This window comes from Leucoraja erinacea, chromosome 14 (assembly GCF_028641065.1).
Source record: "Leucoraja erinacea ecotype New England chromosome 14, Leri_hhj_1, whole genome shotgun sequence".
NCBI lineage: Eukaryota > Metazoa > Chordata > Chondrichthyes > Rajiformes > Rajidae > Leucoraja > Leucoraja erinaceus.
In genome coordinates, this window is record NC_073390.1 from 35,958,230 (window position 1) to 35,979,042 (window position 20,813).

The 20,813-nt window shown below is 39.3% G+C and overlaps 1 protein-coding gene across 2 annotated transcripts in view; it reads left to right on the forward strand.

Annotated features, from left to right (window-relative positions):
• Nucleotides 1–20,813, forward strand: part of uggt1 (UDP-glucose glycoprotein glucosyltransferase 1) — a 96,352-nt gene that overhangs the window by 29,297 nt on the left and 46,242 nt on the right. Inside the window, exons 16-22 of one of the 2 annotated variants that reach the window (XM_055646158.1) lie at nucleotides 39–174; nucleotides 1,918–2,049; nucleotides 3,016–3,180; nucleotides 6,371–6,491; nucleotides 7,330–7,428; nucleotides 14,855–14,878; nucleotides 18,914–19,008. In XM_055646158.1, coding sequence (XP_055502133.1) covers nucleotides 39–174; nucleotides 1,918–2,049; nucleotides 3,016–3,180; nucleotides 6,371–6,491; nucleotides 7,330–7,428; nucleotides 14,855–14,878; nucleotides 18,914–19,008 — 772 coding nt within the window. The remainder of the gene's footprint in view (nucleotides 1–38; nucleotides 175–1,917; nucleotides 2,050–3,015; nucleotides 3,181–6,370; nucleotides 6,492–7,329; nucleotides 7,429–14,854; nucleotides 14,879–18,913; nucleotides 19,009–20,813) is intronic. The other variant, XM_055646159.1, reaches the window with a different exon arrangement.

Genomic DNA, 20,813 nt, shown 5'->3' on the forward strand with positions numbered 1-20,813 from the left:
TACACGTGGCTGACGATATTTGTCTTTTTTTAATGTAGGATTGGCTTGGTCTTTGTGGTTAATGACTCTGATGATGCTGATGGCCTAAAAGATCCCGGTGTCGCACTTCTCAGGGCTTTTAACTTTGTAGCAGATGAACTGGACAACATGAATGCCTTTCAGACAATCATGTCGGTATGAATAATATGATAGAAGAATTAATAATTTGGAAATGACGGTGTTCCCAATCCATATTTATTTTTGTTCTCCATCTTAAACACCATCCCATCAACCTTGCCTGGTAACTTTTTAAGCTGGGATGTTAGGGTCTGATGTCAGGAGCACAATGATATTAAGCCACATTCTGCGTTTTTGTGTCAGCCATTTTGTTGTCAACTGTGGGTAGCCGATCCATTGTGCAATATTAGTTTTGGTTTTGTCTTTACACCCTCACCATCCCTGCCAAACATTCTGCTTTATCAGAACATTCTTGTCATACTTTCAGAATGTACTGGAATTCTCTGCCACAGAAGGTAGTTGAGGCCAATTCATTGGCTGTATTTAAGAGGGAGTTAGATGTGGCCCTTGTGGCTAAAGGGATCAGGGGGTATGGAGAGAAGGCAGGTACAGGATACTGAGTTGGATGATCAGCCATGATCATATTGAATGGCGGTGCAGGCTCGAAGGGCCGAATGGCCTACTCCTGCACCTATTTTCTATGTTTCTATGTACTTAGTAATAAATAATCAGCTTATGGCTATTCCCATTTATCATCAACAGTATTACATCTTCATTAAATAGAAAAGAACATCCTGCTAAATGGACTAATTATATCTTATTGTTATCATCCATGTTCAAAATAACTTATTTCCCAAGGGATGGAATTTTGGATTATTATACTAATAGAAATTTAATGTTTGACTGGTCTACAATTAAATAGCCCCGTCCTGTTTATTTACTATAAAATCCCATGGTCAATTGCAACCATAGTTTCTATGGTTAGATTTGTATTCTATAATTTTACCTTCATTAAAAAAAAAAAATGGCAATGAGGGGTAACTTTTTCACACGAAGGGTGGTGGGTTTCTTCTCAACCTTATACAGCAGACATTTTTTTTTTTGTTAGATTGAGTGGGTTTGCTGAAGCCTTTGATGGGCTTTGTTGTTGTTGGGCTTAGGATCAAGGAGTGCAGATGCATGGTTACTTAAAAGTCAAGTCGCAGGTAGATAAGGTGATCAAAAAGGCTTTTGGCACATTGCCTTCATCAGTTTTGAGTATAGAAGTTGGGAGGTCATGTTGCAGTTGTATAAGATGTTGATGAGACCGCATTTAGAGTATTGTGTTCAGTTCTGGGCACCATGTTATAGGAAAGATATTGTCAAGCTTGAAAGGGTTCAGAGAAGATTCATGAGAATGTTGCCAGGACTAGAGGGTGTGAGCTACAGGGAGAGGTTGAGTAGGCTGGGTCTTTATTCCATCGAGCGCAGGGGGGTGAGCTGTATAAATAGAGCTGTATCAGATCATGAGAGGAATAGATCAGGTAGATGCACAGAATCTCTTGGCCAGAGATGGGGAATCGAGGACCAGAGGACATAGGTTCAGGGTGAAGGGAAAAAGATTTAATAGGAATCTGAGGGGTAACTTTTTCACACAAACAGTGGTGGGTGTAAGGAACAAGCTGCCAGAGGAGGTAGTTGCGGCTGAGACTATCCCATTGTTTAAGAAACAGTTAGACAGGTACATGGATAGGACAATTTTGGAGGGATTTGGACCAAGCGCAGGCAGGTGGGACTAATGTAGCTGGGACATATTTGCCGGTGTTGGCAAATTGGGCTGAAGGGCCTGTTTCCACACTGTATCACTCTATGACTCTATGACCCTAGAGGGGACTAACATGTTGTTACTACCTTCTGTATGTATTTCCTTTTTTCCCCCAGATGTACAACAAGGTGACACCTGGTGAGAAATTGTCAATTGAGCATATCATTAGTACTTTGGAAAAGGACTTTTCGAACATAGAAGTGACCAGTATCTTGGGATCAGATTCAGCATACGACCGAAATAGAAAGGTATTCCTGCTAATCCTTGAAGATAAGTTTGGTTTTTAAGGGGTGATTGGTAAGAACCTAAAGAGGTGAGCTTAAAGAATGAAGGCACTGATTTAACTGTGCATATAAATCAAAGCTGTCTACTGCTTGAATTTATTTGCGATGTTGCACTTCTAATCTTTTAGCAGGGAATGTTGATTTACAGCAGTGAACTTTTGTGCAATTCATGTCCAATTTTACAACCACAGTACGAAGATACCAATCACAAGATTTTTTATGGCCTTTTTCAAATCTTAATAATTATATAATAATCTTTTATTTTGATAAAATATAATTAACAAATATCATAATCTCAGGACTTTGTATGCTCAACAGAATTTATTCTAAGTGTATGGCTCAGAACAAATTACAATTATTATCCACATCTTTATAAATTTTCATGTCAAAATGCATTGCTAATGGATAAATTATTTAACAGTTCACTAATCAAAGCATTTTTAAAAATAAAGAAATGCACTTTCAAGAAGTTGAATAAAAGTTGAATGTAGGTTAAAGCTTGTAATGCATCTATGCCGTGTCATATTAGCTGAATGATTTATTACTTCATATTAATATTCCTGTTTCATATTCTGTTCTGTTTTAGGTACAGCTTAACTTTTCTTAACGTGTGGTTTTCATTGCTTATTATTTCAGCCTTAAAAAAAAGTTTGGTGTTTTATGACAAAGATTAAAATTGAACATGCATTTTACTAAAAATGCAAACTAAGAAACAATATTTTTAAGATAAATGTTTACTAAAGCTTGCCACAAATTCTTTTCATGTTTATCAAATCAATCTGATGTGTTTTTTTAAACTCAAGCTTGATAGCATGCCTAAAAATTACAATTGTGCTAGAATAATCAATGGTTAATAGTTTAATGTGTATCATTGTTATAGCAAGATTTATTTTCTGTAGTACACTGATACCATTTTTCTGTCTTCATTAGGAAGGTAAAGATTACTATAAACAAACCGGCCTAGGCCCTCTGCCCATTGGACTCTACAATGGAATGCCTTTCCCGAGGGATCAACTGGATCCTGATGAACTAGAAACAGTGATGATGCACAAAATCTTGGATAACACGGCCTACTTCCAGAAAGTTGTTTACTTGGTAAGTATAGTTAATTTGTTGTCTGTCGTTAATTAGACATAAATAGCAAACAGGCAGAACTCTGGTTTAAATTACAAAGGTGCAGACCAAGCGTATCCTAGGACATTGTGGGGGAGTTAGGGCAGAAATTGTTGGGGCCTGGCTGAGATATTTGCACCATCTTTCAATCATTGGTGAGGTACCATAAAACTGGAGGGTGGCTCGTGTTGTGCTTGTATCTAAGAATGGCTGATAGGACAAACCAGAGAGCTACAAGTGGGTGAGCCTAGCATCAGTGCTGTGAAAATTGCAGTGCATGAGAGGAATAGATTGGGTAGATGCACAGTCCATTGCCCAGAGAAGGTGAATCGAGGACCAGAGAGCATAGGTTTAAGGTGAAGTGGAAAAGATTTAATAGGAATCTGAGGGGTGACTTTTTCCACACAAACAGTGGTGGGTGTATGGAACAAGCTGCCAGAGGAGGTTGTTGAGGCTGGGACTATCCCAATGTTTAAGAAGCAGCTAGACAAGTACATGGATAGGATGGGTTTGGAGGGATTTGAACCAAACACAGACAGCTGGGGCATGTTTGTCGGTGTGGGCAAGTTGGGCAAAAGGGCCTGTTTCCACACTGTATCACTCTATGACTCTAATTATGGGAGGGAATTCTGATACAGTATCTACCTGCATTTGAAAAGGCCAGGACTGATTTGGGATACTCCACGTGGCTTTGTGCATTATGTCTGGAGAATCTGAATTAGCTTTGTGAAGAGGATATAGAAAGGATTGAAGAGGAGAGGGGAGGGCAGTAGACATTGTCTGCATGGATTATAGCAAGGTGCTGTATAGTAGGCTCATCCTGAAGGTTGACTTGGGATCCAGGGTGAGCTTGCCAATTGGGTATAAAATTGTCTTGATTGAATAAGGGGTAAGCCATTTAGAATGGAGACGAGGAACTTCTTCACACAGAGAGTTGTGAGTATGGATTCTCTGCCTCAGAGGGCGGTGGAGGACGGTTCTCTGGGTACTTTCAAGAGAGAGCTAGATAGAGCTCTTAAAGATAGCGGAGTCAGGGGATATGGGGAGAAGGCAGGAACGGTGTACTGATTAGGGATGATCAGCCATGATCATATTGAATGGCGGCGTTGGCTCGAAGGGCCGAATGGCCTACTCCTGCACCTATTGTCTATTGATAGAAGGAATCAGAAAATGGGTGTGGAGGGTTGTTTTGAAGATTGGAGACCTGTGACCAGCGGTGTGCTGCAGAGATTGGTGCTGGGTCCACTACTGTTTGTCATGCGCTTTAACTATTTGGATGAGAATAGAGTTTCGCAGGGTGAATACGTTTGGAAATAACACACAAAATTGTGGTTTTAGTGGACAGCGAACAGGTTTGTCAGGTTTATGGACACCGAAGGAACTGCAACTGCTGGTTTACAAAATAAACACAGTGCTGGAATCTCTGGAGAACATGGATAATGGACATTTCGGGTCGGGACCCTTCTTCTGAACATGCATTCCAGCATTTTGTTTTTCTCCTTCCGAAGCAGGGTCCTGACCCGAAACATCACCTATCCATGTCCTCAGGAGACGCTGCCTGACCTGCTGAGTTACTCCAGCATTTTGAGTTTAAAAAAAATCTAAGATTACAACAGGATCCAGATCTCCTGGGAAATTGGAACAAGGATTGGCAAATTTAATTTAATTCTGGCAAGCGTGATGTATTGCATTTTGAGGAGTTAAACCAGAGCAATTTGCACAGTTAATGTCAGGGCCCTAGTGTGTATTGTAGAACACAGAGACCTGGGGATACAAGGTGACAATTTCCTAAATATGGCAACACAAATATACAGGGTGGTGAAGAAGGTGTTTGGCATGCATCCCTTCACCGTGCAAGGCATTGAGTACAAGAGTTGGAACATCATATTACAAAAGTACATGATGTTGGTGAGACAAGCTTTGGAGTTTTGTGTGCAGTTCTGGTCATCCAGCTATAGGAAGGCCTTCATTAAACTGGAAAGAACATAGAACAGTACAGCATATGAATAGGTTATTGAGTCCCTGATGTCTGTGCTGAGAATGCTGCCAAATTAAAATTAATTTCTGCCTACACATGATCAATATACCTCCATTCTCTGTTTATACATTTAACTATCTTAAAGCCTCGTAAATGCCTCTCTCATATCTGCTTCCACCACCAACCTGGCAGTGCATTTCAACCTTCTACCACTGTTTAAAAAAAAAAAAAAATGTCCTTGTACATCTACTTCATATTTTCCTCCTTTGACCTTAAGGCTATGCCCTCTAGTATTTGACTTTTAAAGCTACGCACTATAGTATTTGACACTTACAGGTATGAGTACTGTATACAGACCTGTTATGCTGCTACAAATAAGAATGCAATTTTTCTATTTTTCGGACATATGACAATTAAACACTCTTGACATTTCCATCCTGGGAAAAGGGTTCTGACTGTCTATCCTATATATGCCTCATAATTTTATGAACTTCTGTCAGGTCTCCCCCGCAGTCTCTGCTGTTTCAGAGAAAATAATCCAAGTTTGTCCAACCATTCTTTATTGCTAATACTCTAATCAAATAACAATAATTAAAAATACCATTAAGAAAAAATCATTTTAAAGACATTTAGACAGGTACATGGATAGGAAAGGGTTATAGGGATTTGGGCCATGTACAGGCAAATGGTACTATGTTGGGTGGTGCATTTTGGTCGGCATGAACATATTGGGCCGAAGGGCCTGTTTCTGTGCTGAATTACTCTGGTGTAATCCAGACAACATCCTGGTAAACCTTTTCTGCACCTTCTCCAAAGCCTCCATATCTTCCTGTAATGGGATGACAAAAGCTTCATGCAATGCTGCAAATACCACCTAACTAAAATTTTATAAAGCTGTAACATGACTTCCTGACTCGTACAGTTAATTCCATGACCAATGAAGGCAAGCATACCATATGCCTACTGTATCACTCTGTCTACTTGTGTTGCTACTTACAAAAATTTATGGATGTGGACAATCATGACTTGTTTAGAAAAAAAATCCATATTAATTGAAGGAAAGTGGTGAAATAGGAGGGGACGAGTGGAGAGCACAACACTAAAGAAACGGTGGCCTTTATCTGTGCTATTTATTTAATATAAAGTTTTTTTTTTTCTCCTTCCGATAACCTAAGATTATTTTGTCATTTTCAGGGTGAACTGAACAATGACCAAGATGTTATTGATTTCACAATGAATCAACCGACCATTGTTCCAAGGATCAATCCCAGGATTCTCAGCTCTGAGAGAGAGTACTTGTCTCTTTCTGCCAATGGTGAGAGTCAACAGTGTCTCAGACAAAAAATGTTTTTAAACTGCAGGATTTTGCTACAGAGAGTTATAGCCATACCTCACAAAAACAAGACCTTCGGCCCAACTTGTACATGCCGCTCAAGACGGCTCACACAGGCTAATCCTATTTGCCCATGCCTGGCCCATGTCCCTCAAAACCTTCCCTATTTATGTACCTGTCCAAATGTTCTTTAAGTATTGTTATTGTACCTGTCTTAGCTATTTCATTTGGCAGCTCATTCCATATACCCACCACTCTGTGTGAAAATATAACTCCTTGGTTTCCTATTAAATCTTCCCCTCCTCCTTAAACCTATGTTCGAGATTAATTTTGATTATTTTTAATTTTAATTTGATGAACATGTCCATTTAACAAGTTTATCAGTTAATATGTTTCTCCTCAAATAGCTTAATTTATTTCCACCACTGAAGGTAAATATTCACTGGTGGTGTGCAGCAGTACTCTTGTGAGCACAGTTTACTCTACTGAGGTGCTTTGCAGAAGCCAATTTACAGAAGCCAATTAACCTACAAACCTGCATGTATTTTACTGGACCACCCAGAGAAAACTCACAAGGTTACAGGGAGAATGTACAAACTCCACACGATGTCACCCATAGTCAGGATTTATCCCGGGTCTCAGGCACTACGCAGCAGCACTACCACTGGGCCACTGTGCCGTCCCATAGGTTGACAGCTCTGCACTGATATAATTTAGCATTCCGCAGAATAGAATTTACAGCAGTTAGCGAACTCCTTGAATTTCAGTTGAATTTACCAATAGTGCCTTCGAATGTTTAATGATCTCTATTTTTTTACAGCTAATGATGGTGTGGATGACTATTCCCGTTTTGCGCTGTTGAAATCTGAGGAAAAGTCTGTAGCCGTGGCCGACAGTATATCCTACTTATCTAAAAGAGGTATAGTCATTACTTTGTGGTGATTATTGTTTGTATGATGTGAAATTAATGTTTACTATAATACATAGACTCCAATATGTGGCTCATGTTTACTATGCAGATATGCTGTCTTTAAAGAAAGAAAGAAGGCGTAAACTGCAGCATTTTCTGCTGCAAAAGTTTTCCTTTAAGATGGTAGACTACATCCTATTAAATAAACACTGACCTCATACAAACATCAATTTACGAAACAGTCCCAGACAACCGTGCTTTTTGGAGGGATCCTTGGTTAGTTAGTCGCACTTTGTTGAATAACATCTAAACTATAAAAACTTAATCATGATAGACACTCCAATCAATAACCTTACTAAACATCAGCACATAAAAGATCTAAAACAAGATGAACTGCGGCCTGACAACTTCACATTTGTCAAGTTCTTTGATCAAATAACAATTAAAATTATTTGCGTGAGGCTATTTTTTTCTGTAATTGACCTTTACAGCTGAAAAGGATACGGCTCCATTTTATCCAGATGAATCATACGTTGCAAATTCCATTGTTTAACACTTCTACATTTTCAAAAGTGTCCCATTGAAATTTGCCGGTAAAATGTGGGCAATACTGTACTTAGTCAACATGTCAAGTTAGCATTAGAAAAAAATAATATTTAAAATTAGTGCCCTTCCATCAGAGGCTGACAGTGTGAACTAATCAGCTACCACTTGATAAACATGTATCAGTTACACCAATGTGCACTTGACATTTGTAAATTTCCAGTGTTGGATCTGAAACCATTTCAAATGCTCCATGTGCAGCAGTCAATGATGCAACATGACACATTTTCATTTTTTTATCATGCGGATGTTTAAAACCTACTGTCGTACTTATAGTGATTAATCCTTCACTATCACCAAGAAAGAAGCGGTTGTGCTCATTTAGTGTTAATGGTTACAAGTGAAAGCATCTGCAACAATTATCTTTCTTAACAGCCTGTTCCTGTAATGAATAAAATCAAACCAGGTTCCTTTCAAAATTTCACACTATGTGCTCCGCATTAATAATGAGTATTCCACTTTATCCAGCAAGCCAATAAATGTGGCTCAAGAAAGAGAGAAGGTAAAGATTACCCCCATTTTTTACCAGACTCTTTGTATGTTAATTTATAATCTGACCCATTTGAAATGGCACTCAAAGGTCATTACTGCTGATTATGTAAATCAATTCCAGTTGAATAGAATCAGCACTAAAGATGTTTTCATGAATATTACCATTTTTCCTGTTTGCTAACGGGAAGGAGAACTAATCAACTTCTAAAGTTAAATAATTGAATAGATTCCTCGTACAGATGACCCCTATAGTTGGGGGAATTGGAGGCGTGTTGCATTCTGACTAAGTAACCCATATTGTGATATTCCATGTTGCTCACTCGCGTCATCTGCATGTATGGCAAGAATGTGAGTTGAACATTTAATTACTCATACATTTCATGAGAGCAAATGTTATTCTACATCTCAAATTTTTCGGTAGCGATTTCAGAATTCTTTGAGGGTGAATTTCCTTTCCCGAAACGGATATGATGTACAGATTACCTGCATTAAGCAAACAAACATCAAACTACTTTGAACTGGCACTGAATTTAGTACTTTAGTTTCGAGATACAGCACAGAAACAGGCCCTTCAGCTCACCGAGTCCACATTGACCAGCGACAGCACCCATACTAACACTTTCCTACACACTAGGGACAATTTATTTTACAGAAGCCAATCATAATGTTTGGGACAAAGACCCATCATTTATTTATTTGCCTCTGTACTTCACAATTTATGATTTGTAATAGAAAAAAAATCACGCGGTTAAAGTGCACATTGTCAGTTGTTATTAAAGGGTATTTTTATACATTTTGATTTCACCATGTAGAAATCACAGCTATGTTTATATTGTGCAGGACAATGGCTGCTTTCCAACTTTCCAGGCCACTCTCACAAGCCTAAACTGGAACCTCAGGAGCTGAGTGCAATTCCATAGTATTAGAATTGTAATGGAAAGTACTATTGGACTTCCAAAGATGAGGCTTTGTTGTTGTTTCAGTCCTGGAGCAACCTCCCAGCCTGGTATGGAAATTTAATGATGTTGCAGATGTTGAATAATCTAGCTAAGTACAGACAACTACTGGTGCGGTAGAAAGTCCAACGTGCATATGCAGAGTCTGAGGACATGAGCAAAAGAAGCACGAAGACGAGGAAGACTTTGAGGGTTATGTTCCAGCTAAATATTAACCTGTGTAGTGAAGGAAGCCAATATTTGCACAGATTGTGTTGGACTTGCTTTTTTAAGGATCTGTTAAACCATGGTCCCCAATGCAATCAATAACTCTCTTATTCCGATCATCAGCACCAAGATAGTACACCGATTTTTAGCCAGAAGAGTCTAGATGACACACAATGGGTAATGGATAAGCGAGAATGGGTACCCGCACCCTGGTGAGTGAATGGAAAGAATTGGTACCCAAGCCCCGTGACTATATATACGGGAGAATGAATACCTCGATCCTGGTGAGTGAATAGGTTGTTAGGTACCAGGGCCTAGTGAGGGGATGGAGAGCATGGGTACCTAACCCCGGTGAGTGGACAAGGAGAATGGGCACCCAGGCCCTGGAGAATGGACAGGGAGAATGGCTACCCAGGCACCAGTGCTTTGAGAGGCTGTTTATGGAATGCATTAAATCCAATCTACCAAGCAACTTTGATGCACTGCAGTTTACCTGTGGCCACAACAGGTCCAAGGCTGATGCCATCTTCCTGGCCCTGCACTCATCCCTGGAACACCTGGATAAGAGCAACACTTACATCAAACTTCTATTCATTGGCGATAGCTCTGCTTTCAATACCAGTATTTCATCCAAACTCATCTCCAAACTTGTGGAACTTGGAAACAGCACTCACCTTTGCATTGTCCTGAATCGTCTGTTCTGACACACCGTCTTACAGTCAGTCTATCATTGAAAATAATGTTTTTTTCTTGCTCTTAAGCTGTTGTCCTGCTTATAGAAACATAGAAAATAGGTGCTGGAGTTGGCCATTTGGCCATTCGAGCTAGCACCACCATTCAATAGGATCATAGAAACATAGAAACAAAGAAATTAGGTGCAGGAGTAGGCCATTCGGCCCTTCGAGCCTGCACCGCCATTTAATACGATCATGGCTGATCATCCAACTCAGTATCCCGTACCTGCCTTTTCTCCATACCCTCTGATCCCCTTGGCCACAAGGGCCACATCTAACTCCCTCTTAAATATAGCCAATGAACTGGCCTCAACTACCCTCTGTGGCAGAGAGTTCCAGAGATTCACCACTCTCTGTGTGAAAAAAGTTCTCCTCATCTCGGTTTTAAAGGATTTCCCCCTTATCCTTAAGCTGTGACCCCTTGTCCTGGACTTCCCCAACATCGGAAACAATCTTCCTGCATCTAGCCTGTCCAACCCCTTAAGAATTTTGTAAGTTTCTATAAGATCCCCTCTCAATCTCCTAAACTCTAGAGAGTATAAACCAAGTCTATCCAGTCTTTCTTCATAAGACAGTCCTGACATCCCAGGAATCAGGCTGATCATCCAAAATCAGTACCCTGTTCTGGTTTTTCCCCCATATTCATTGATTCCCTTAGCCCTAAGAGCTAAATCTAACTCTCTCTTGAAAATATCCAGTGAATTGGCCTCCACTGTGTTCTGTGGCAGAGAATTCCACAGATTCGCAACTCTGGGTGAAAGTTTTTCCTCATCTCAGTCCAAAATGGCCTACCTCTTGTGCTTAAACTGTGACTCCTGGTTCTGGTCTCCCCCAACATCGGGAACATTTTTCCAGCATCTACCCTGCCCAATCCACTAAAAATTGTCAAGTTCACATTTATTGCCACATGCACCAATGTGACAATAAATGTCACATAAATGTAGTGTTTGAGTTATCATGCAGCCATACAATTAAAAGAACACAATACACGATAGAACTTAACACAAACATCCACCACACTGATCACTGTGATGGAAGGCAATAAAGTTCAGTGAGTCTTCCTTTTTGTTCACCCGTGTTATATGTTTCTATAAGATTGCGTCTCATCCTTCTAAATTCCAGCGAATACAAGCCCAGCCAACCCATTCTTTCATCATATGTCAGTCCCGCCATCCCGGGAATTAACCTAGTGAACCTGCGCTACGCTGCACTCCCTCAATAGTAATCAATCAACCTTTATTGTCATCTTGCAAAGCAACAGTTGGACAGTGCAAAATGAGAAGACATTTCCCTGGGAATACGGGAGCATCGCACATGAAACTTAAAACATTTTACAAATAATAACAGTAAAAACAATCCAGTCTCTGATGAAACAGTATAAATAGTTAAAAGCAGGTAAAACAGCAACATTAAAATACAGTAAAAACAGTCATTAAAATGTCCAGGGCAGCTGATTTGAGTGGCCAGTGTCAAGAGTTATTAAAATGTCAGTGCAAAGCCGCAGAATCAGGTGGAGGGACTGTTTAGCTGCCTCACAGCCTGTGGCAGGAAGCTGTTTAGCAGTCTGGTAGTCCGGGCTTTGAGGCTACGGTATCTCTTGCCTGATGGCAGGAGAACCAGGTGTGTGTGGCGGGGGTGCAGTTTGTCCTTAGCTATATTCTCAGACAGCGGCTCTGGAACAGTTCTTATACCGAGGGTAGGGAGATGCCAATGATCCCCTCTGCTCCCTTCACTACCCTCTGCAGAGCCTTCCTATCTGAGCAGTTCAGGTTGGAGTACCACGTGTTAGGAGACCAAAATTGCACACAATACTCCAGATGCAGTCTCAATACTCCAGATGCGGGCCCTGAACAACTGCAGTAGGACCTCCTTGCTCCTAAACTCAAATCCTTCCGCAATGAAGGCCAAATTAGCTTTCTTCACTGTCTGCTGTACCTGCATACTTACTTTCAGTAACTGATGTACAAGCACACCCAGGTCTCGTTGCACCTCCTCTTCTCCTAATCTAACACCATTCAGATAATAATTTGCCTTCCTGTTCTTGCCACCAAAGTGGATAACCTCACATTTATCCACATTATGCTGCAACTGCCATGCTTCTGCCCACTCACCCAACCTATCCAAGCCACCCTACAGCCTCATAGCATCCTCCTCGCAGCTCACACTGTCACCCAGCTTTGTGTCATCCGCAAACTTAGAGATGTTACATTCCTTTGTCTAAATCGTTAATATATTGTAAACAACTGGGGTTCCAGCACCAAACCGGCACCCCACTAGTCACAGCCTGCCAATCTGAAATGGACCCATTAATTCCTACTCATTACTTCCTGTCTACCAAACAGTTCCCAATCCATGTCAATACCATACCCCCAATACCATGCGCTCAAATTTTGCACACTAATCTCTTGTGTGGGACCTTCTCAAAGGCTTTTTGAAAGTCCAGATTCACCACATCCACTGACTCTCCCTTATCCATTCTGCTTGTTACATCCTCAAAACATTCCAAAAGATTAGTCAAGCATGATTTCCCCTTCATAAATCCATGCTGACTTTGACTGATCCCATTACTGCCTTCCAAATGTGCTGCTATAACATCTTTAATAATTGAATCCACCATCTTCCCCACTAACAATGTAAGGCTAACTGGTCTATAATTCCCCGTTTTCTCTCTCCCTCCTTTCTTAAAAATTGGCTACCCTCCAGTCCACAGGAACTGATCTAGAGTTGAGAGAACATTGGAAAATGATCACCTATGCAATCCATGGCCGAATTAATAATATCTAAGACATGGCCATTAGTTGCTTTGAGAAGTGAGGAAAGGATCATTACAGGTGCATTGAGATCGGGTGATATTTCTTTATTACTTCCTTATAAGGTTGTTTTCTCAGCAACTTTACATTCTAAGAACAATGCAATTTGCGACAAATATCTTTTCAAATCCAGCTGCTTTCTATTGTTAATGAATGGGTCAAATGTAAGCCTCCAGTTTCCCAGCTTTAGTTCACCATTTGGTTTATAGAGCAGCCACAAAACGATTATTGTTTCAAGGTTGGATATGATTTATTTTATGTTACTGATTATCCCATCAGTTTATGTTTGTGATTGTTTGGTTCATTACCATCTGTTTCTTGTCATAATTTAGAAGCTGTGTGTAGTTTACCTCTCTTAATTATTTTAGTGAGTTGTGTGGGGCATATAGAGGTCTAATCTCTCATTTTAGATCTGGTGCAACTGAATGTGGTGAAATGACCGTGTTTATTCCCTTCCCACACAAACCCACATGAATTACAATATCTTTAAGAAGGAACTGCAGATGCTGGAAAATCAGAGGTAGACAAAAATGCTGGAGAAACTCATCGGGTGTGGCAGCATCTATGGAGCAAAGGAAATAAGCAACGTTTTGGGTCGAGACCCTTCTTCAGATTACAATATCAATCTAATCTGTGCTCCAGTTTGTAGCCATATGCTGGAGAATGACTAACTTGCATTTCTTTCCCTCTGCAAATGACTTACAATTCCTCTTAACATATGAATAGCTTTTTACATTGTTTACTTGATGTGGAAACCCAGATTGTGTGGTTAACCTGGATTTGTAGGCCTGTGAATGTTCATTTGTTGAGCAAGACTCTAGAAGCTGTGGAAATCGGGCCGTTAGTGGTTGAGGTAGAGGTTCGACTATGATAGAATTATTGAATGATAGAACTAGCTCAATAGCCTGTATGTCTGACTGCTTCTACATGCGTTAAAAAATATATCAATCTGACTTTTAGTGCTTCACTGAATTAAATGGAATGAGGAAGATTTAGGAGGTGAATTATGAGTTAAGTATTTAAAAGCAACTTGAAACAGGATACATGCTTCAACATATTGAATAAATGGTGAAAGACCCACAATTGCCATGACAGTTTACTTTCAGGCCATGAATCTTAGTAGGCTTGAACAAAGAGGTGAATTTGCTACTGAACAAGAGAAGGATAAATTGCTGCCTGTTCAAGTCATCAGTCTATGTTGTGGTTAACCATTCCTGTCTAAAAGATGTGAAAGAAATTAAGTTTGAAAGTGGAATTGTGAAAATCAGCAAACAAATCCACTTAAAAAAAAAATAATGCACTTTCACGCCAATTAGGAATTATGCCTAGTTTACACTACAAATTTCTGAAAGACATCTCAAAGTTGCTAACTTTATTTGACCTGAATGTTTAATACTTGTTTTTAATTGCAGCTGACACATTTGATTTATGCTGTGTTTCTCTATATTAAAATTTCTGTTCTGAAACATTTATCCTTCAGGTGATGTGGTGTACAATGGCCACGGGCTTTAATGTTATAGGAAAAAGTGTCATGTACACTATGAAGTTATATAGCTGCAAATTTGCTATAAAATCTGACTTTACTCATGTTTGTTTTACATGTTTATTTTTCCTTTATGCTTTTTCTGTGGAGGGATTTCTTCACGAGAGATCTATGGTAACTATTTGTTCGTCTGATTCCAATATCTACATTAGTGCAATGCATTTTTCATATTTTCCACTCAATTGCTTTATTATTGGATTTTAATGCAACTAAATTCCACGTGCAATCAGGGCTCATGTTGGACCACATTGAACTTTTAAACAGCAAAGCCACGGCTCAGTTGTTTCAATTAATTGAATTATTGTTGTGAAAATTTAAATATAAATTGGGAAAGAGATAACCAAAGTACATTTGGTCTCTCGGGCTCATTTTTCTCCATATTGGATTTGATCACATAAAATCAGTCAATTTATTGATGCATTAATTTAATATTAAACTTTAATATTACATATAATGTTGCTGACTAGGATTTGGCCCTTTGAATCCATTTACTGATATAGTAAGTGTGTCTATTTCCTAGTGGGAATGGATCAATTGATGATAATGCTCCATGTTGCTCTAAATTCTACTGGGTTTTTTTTGTTTGTGTGTGAAGTTTAGTTAATAACTGTTGGGTGTAAACTTCCTTGCTCCTCTGAGATAATGAAGAGGAAGCAACTAAGCAGAAATGTTTCAAGTCAAGAGGTGAGGTGAGAAAAAATGTTTTCACCCAGAGAGTTGTGAATTTATGGAATTCCCTGCCACAGAGGGCAGTGAAGGCCAAGTCAATGGATGGATTTAAGAGAGAGTTAGATAGAGCTCTAGGGGTTAATGGAGTCAAGGGATATGGGGAAAAGGCAGGCATGGGTTATTGATAGGGGACGACAGGCATGATCACAATCAATGGCGGTGCTGGCTCGAAGGGCCGAATGGCCTCCTCCTACACCTATTTTCTATGTTTCTAAACACTGTTCATGAGTACTTTTAAAAAACTGTTCATGTTTTTGAATTGAATAGTAATTCCTTTAGGGGTCAGCTATAATGTATGTCATCCAAATTGCAGGTTGATTGTAGTTTGTGCAGGAAAGAACTGTAGATGCTGGTTTAAATCAAAGGTTGACACAAAATGCTGGAGTAGCTCGGCGGGGCAGGCAGCATCTCTGGAGAGAAGGAATGGATGACTTTTCGGGTTGAGATTCTTCTTCAGAAGGGTCTCGACCCGAAACGTCTCCCATTCCTTCTCTCCCATTGATTGTAGTTACCGCCTCGAGTTAAATGAAAAATATTAATTTTAGTGACGACCATTGTCATACCCGAAATAGAGGAACAAGATGACAGTGTCACAGAAAAATTATTTCATGCAGTTGTATGTTGAAGATTTTCAACCACTTAACATAAAGGTCATTCTGAGCTGGATTCTTTGGTACGCAATTGAGTGGAAAAGTAATTCACTGTGAGCTAATTGTTTTTTGCGCCGTACTAACATGATGGATTATTTTCATAATGATCTGCTTGTTTTGCTTTAATTAAATAATTGTTTTGAAATTGTTGGAAGAAAAAGGGAACTGGAAACAATAACATTAGAGTTTGCATGGCACCCATATACCTTTTAATCATGTGTTGCATTATTAAACTTTCAAAATGCAATACATTATAGAAGTACATTGTTAGAAAAGTGTTAGTCTCTTTCTACATCCTCAACCTACTCCTTTGCATCAATATACATACCTGCATGATCACATGGAGAGGAAAACACCATTTTAGTTCAAAGACCCTTTGCCAGAACTGGGGAAGTGCTAATAAAGTGTATTTGACCCAAAATGTTGACCCTGTTTTACTTTCCATGGGTACTACCTCACTGGCCGTTTCCAGCATGTTTCTGCTTCTGTTTTTTTTTTCATTGCTGCATGATCATTGATATTCATTACCAAACTTTAAACAATTGTTATCCTGTTACTTCACATTTTATCTTGGCTGTCACTGTAGTGAATATAGACAGTATGGATCCTGCTGCTAGTGATAAATGAACACAAATGCACCTTTGCAGATAGAACAGATGCCAAACCTTTATTGCCAATATTTGTGTTAACAAGTGCAAGTGTAATCTCTTTTGAACCTCAGGAAACATATTTTGAATTGTTCCTTGTTGTCCATTGATATACAGACAATAGGTGCATGAGTAGGCCATTTGGCCTTTCGAGCCAGCACCGCCATTCAATGTGATCATGGCTGATCATCCACAATCGGTACCCTGTTTCTGCCTTCTCCCCATATCCCTTGATTACCCTTGCCCTAAGAGCTGCATCTTGCTCTATTTTTAATGCATCCAGTGAATTGGACTCCACTGTCTTCTGAGGCAGAGAATTCCACAAATTCACAACTGTGTGAATAGGTTTTTCCACATCTCAGTTCTAAATGGCCTACCCCTTGAGCTTTTTGATTTTCTTTTGCCTTCAATTTCCATGAGGCAATACCTGGCTCCCACTCTGAACCTCTACATGATCAAGATAAAGGCAACTTCTTAAAAAAGACTAGGATGGTAGAATGGTCCAGTGCACTGCACATTTGTTCTTTCACTGGATGGTATTGTCTTGTATTCACTTATACATTATGCTTTAAGCCTTTGTGTCCCAGTGTTAATCATTCCCCTTCTACTACATTGTTTTGTCTGAGACGAGTGGAATAAAACAAAGATATTCTATTAACCTTCAGAGTAATGATTTTCTTTGAAAATGATCCCAAACATTAACCAGTGGAAACTGAGCATTGCGATTTAAACAGTTGTTGCATTAAATTGATTATTTAACCGAATATTTCTGATTTACCTTTGGCCCATCAGTGGAATTAGGTAAATTTGCATTTTGAGGAAAAATAGAAAATGGGGGGCTCATAGAATATCATTTTCAAAGAGGCTGCACATTCAAAGAGGATGGACAATAACATCATTCAGTGCTACAAGTTTCTGCGACAGAGTGTATTAATTTGGACTTTATTCTTTGAGGATTCGGTGGACTTTTTTTGGTCACTTATTAATTGGAAATAAATAACATTCCCACTTGGGGAATCACAGGTTATTTACATTTTATTTACCCCTGATTTACATTTTATTTACCCCTGCACATTTTATTTACCCCTAATCAGAAATATTGTAGCTGCATTTGTTAATTGCCTATTAAGGGAATTTTTTATGTTTGAAATCTGACTGTTCTCCAGTTTTCCTTTGGTAAACAGTGTCACTGTCCTGCATTTCTTCAAACATTATAAACATGATGAGATTGAAGGACAAATATTACATCTGTCTACGTCAATAGAAAGCAGGACAAAAGGATCAAGAGAGGCATAACTTTGTCACCTGACCATGAAACAATACATTGGTGTTTAAAACATAGCTAAGGATACATTTGTATTATGCATCTGTATGGAAGACTTCCTAAGGTATTAAACCGTTGACAGCTTATATCCAAGTACTCACTAAGACAAATGTAATTTGTAATTAAGAAAGGGACCCTTTTTATTCCACATTAACTCCTAAGTGCTTCTACCAATAAAACACAGTCTGTGAAACATAAGTCAAGTCAATGAATGGTATGTCAGAAACACAAGTTCCTGATTTTAAATGCTCCAACAGGCACACTGCTATTGATCATTGCTATGTAATTTGAACTTGGCATTATTCTGAATTCTATTAACCTCTGGCAGTAAATAAATGTAATATTTTTGAAAAACTACATCTATGGTATTACTTGGAGGAAGTAAGCCCCCTTACAATGGTTAAATGCATGTAATAATGATTGCTACAAAATTGTGTTTCCACCCACTGTAGTCATGACCTTGTGTTGTACTGATCAGGTTCAATTTGACATCCTGATCACCAGTTTCACTGATTTTATTTTCAACTATACATCATCTCTTGTCTTCAACACGACAACTAACAAGAACAGCATAACATGCTCTTTAGGGACGCAGATATTTTCTGTTCAATCACGAGGGAAATGACCACACAGTTTCTGTGTGGCCTTTGTAATAGGAAACCTACATCATTGATACCTGCTTTCACATGACGCATATTTGTTAATTGTGGCAAGTCTAAAGGTAAGTGAGATAAATATATATTTTTAAACTGTTAATATACATTTTATTCACTTTTGTTTTCTCTTTCATTTTTTATAGATGATAAGTACATTCGTCCACTTACATTTTGGGTCATTGGAGACTTTGATGACTCATCAGGGCGGCAGTTACTGTATGAATCCCTTAAGCATCTGGTAAGATTTCATAACAAAAGCCATTAACATACCTTTCTGTCCCCTCAACTATCGATATCTGTAAGCAATTGAGCCACACAAACCAAGGATGCTTGATATTCAATCTGCAGTTATTATGCAAAGAATTGCCTCTAATGCTGTTGTTTTCTGAAGACACGACTGATTAATTCGAACAGCACTATTAGAAGTGAATGCCAGTAATAGTCTGGTGGGAGCACAATCCACTTTAGCTGAAAAGCTTCTTCATGGCAAATAATCTTAAGAAGTTCACCGATACCAGTAACTAACTAACTAACATCATTAACGATCTTTCCTAATTAATGCATTATGAGTGGAAAAGAGAAAACGCACAATAATTGATTTCCAAGAAGACTGGGTATCGCCTATTCTTGCTGTGCAAAAACGTTATTGTAATTACTATTGTGGCACCTCAAAAAACATCCATTAATTTAAAAGATTTTTGGTGGGGTTCCAGAAACAGAAAGAAACACCAAAGCATGACTTGAGTGGTTCCCACAAGGAATAGGTTTATTTGAAGGTGAAAAAAGACCCAAAGTGCTGGAGTAACTCAGTGGGTCAGGCAACATCTCTGGAGAACATGAATAGATGAAGTTTCGGTTCCAGACTGAAGAAAGGTCGCAAGCCGAAACGTCACTCATTCATGTTTTCCAGAGATGCTGCCTGACCTGTTAACTCCAACACTTTTTTTTGTAAACTAGCATCTGCAGTTCCTTGTGTCTTCATTTGAAGGATGTTCTCCCCACTTTATTGCATAGTTATCATTGGAGGCCTTCGGTCATTAGAGGCATTTAGCCACTGGCAGGCAGATACCAATAATACACAACTATGGCTACCATTGAGGAGAAAGAGGATATTTTCAGAAGGCGGACAGGGAAGTCCTGGATGATGGAATACATGCCCACAAGGGAGGCCTATCTGTGTGGTCTGAAGAAGACTCGCAAACCAAAATGTCACCCATTCCTTCTCTGTTGTCTATCCCGCTGAGTGGTAGTTAGTTGTGTTTGTGAAGGGCTTGTATTTAGAAACATGCCATGGACAGCATCAGGACGACCTGGCAGAAGGTGGGTTGAGTTGTCTCCTTCCAAAATGAGAATCCCTGGGAGATGCCTCCACCAATCCCTCCAGATTCCACCCATTGGGTGAAAGAATACTTCCTTAGGCGTTCTCCAAACATCTTACCCCTTACAATAAACCTATGCACTGTAATTTTTTAAACCTCTTCTTCCTGGAAACTAGTCCCATCCCTCTATGTCCCACATAATTTAGTATGCCTTCATTAGGCCTCCCATCATCTTCCCCATGTCAAGAGAAACTAAGCCAAGCTATGTTAGTTTTCCTCTATTACTGAATTGCTCCATCCCAGGTGACATCTTCGTGAATCTCCTCTGCACCCTCTCCAGTACAATCACATCCCTCTTATAGTGTGACAATTTAAACTACACACGGTATTTCATCTGCGGCCTAACCAACAATTGTAAAGTCATATCATGACCTCCCTACGTTTTATATTCTATGCTCTGGCTAAAGTAGACAAGCAGCTCAAATGCCTCCTTTGCCACCTTAATTTAGCTGTGTAGCCACCCTCTGGAATGCTTAGACTTATGCAATAAGGTTCCTCTGTTTCTCAACATTCCCTGGAACCCTACCACTGTGTGCCGCCCCTTACATTTATTCGGATGCTCTGCCAATCTTACAACTAATCAATGTTAACCTGTACTCTAAGGTAATCCATCACAGTCAACAATAACATCAATTTTTGCGTAAACTATAAACTTACTAGTCAC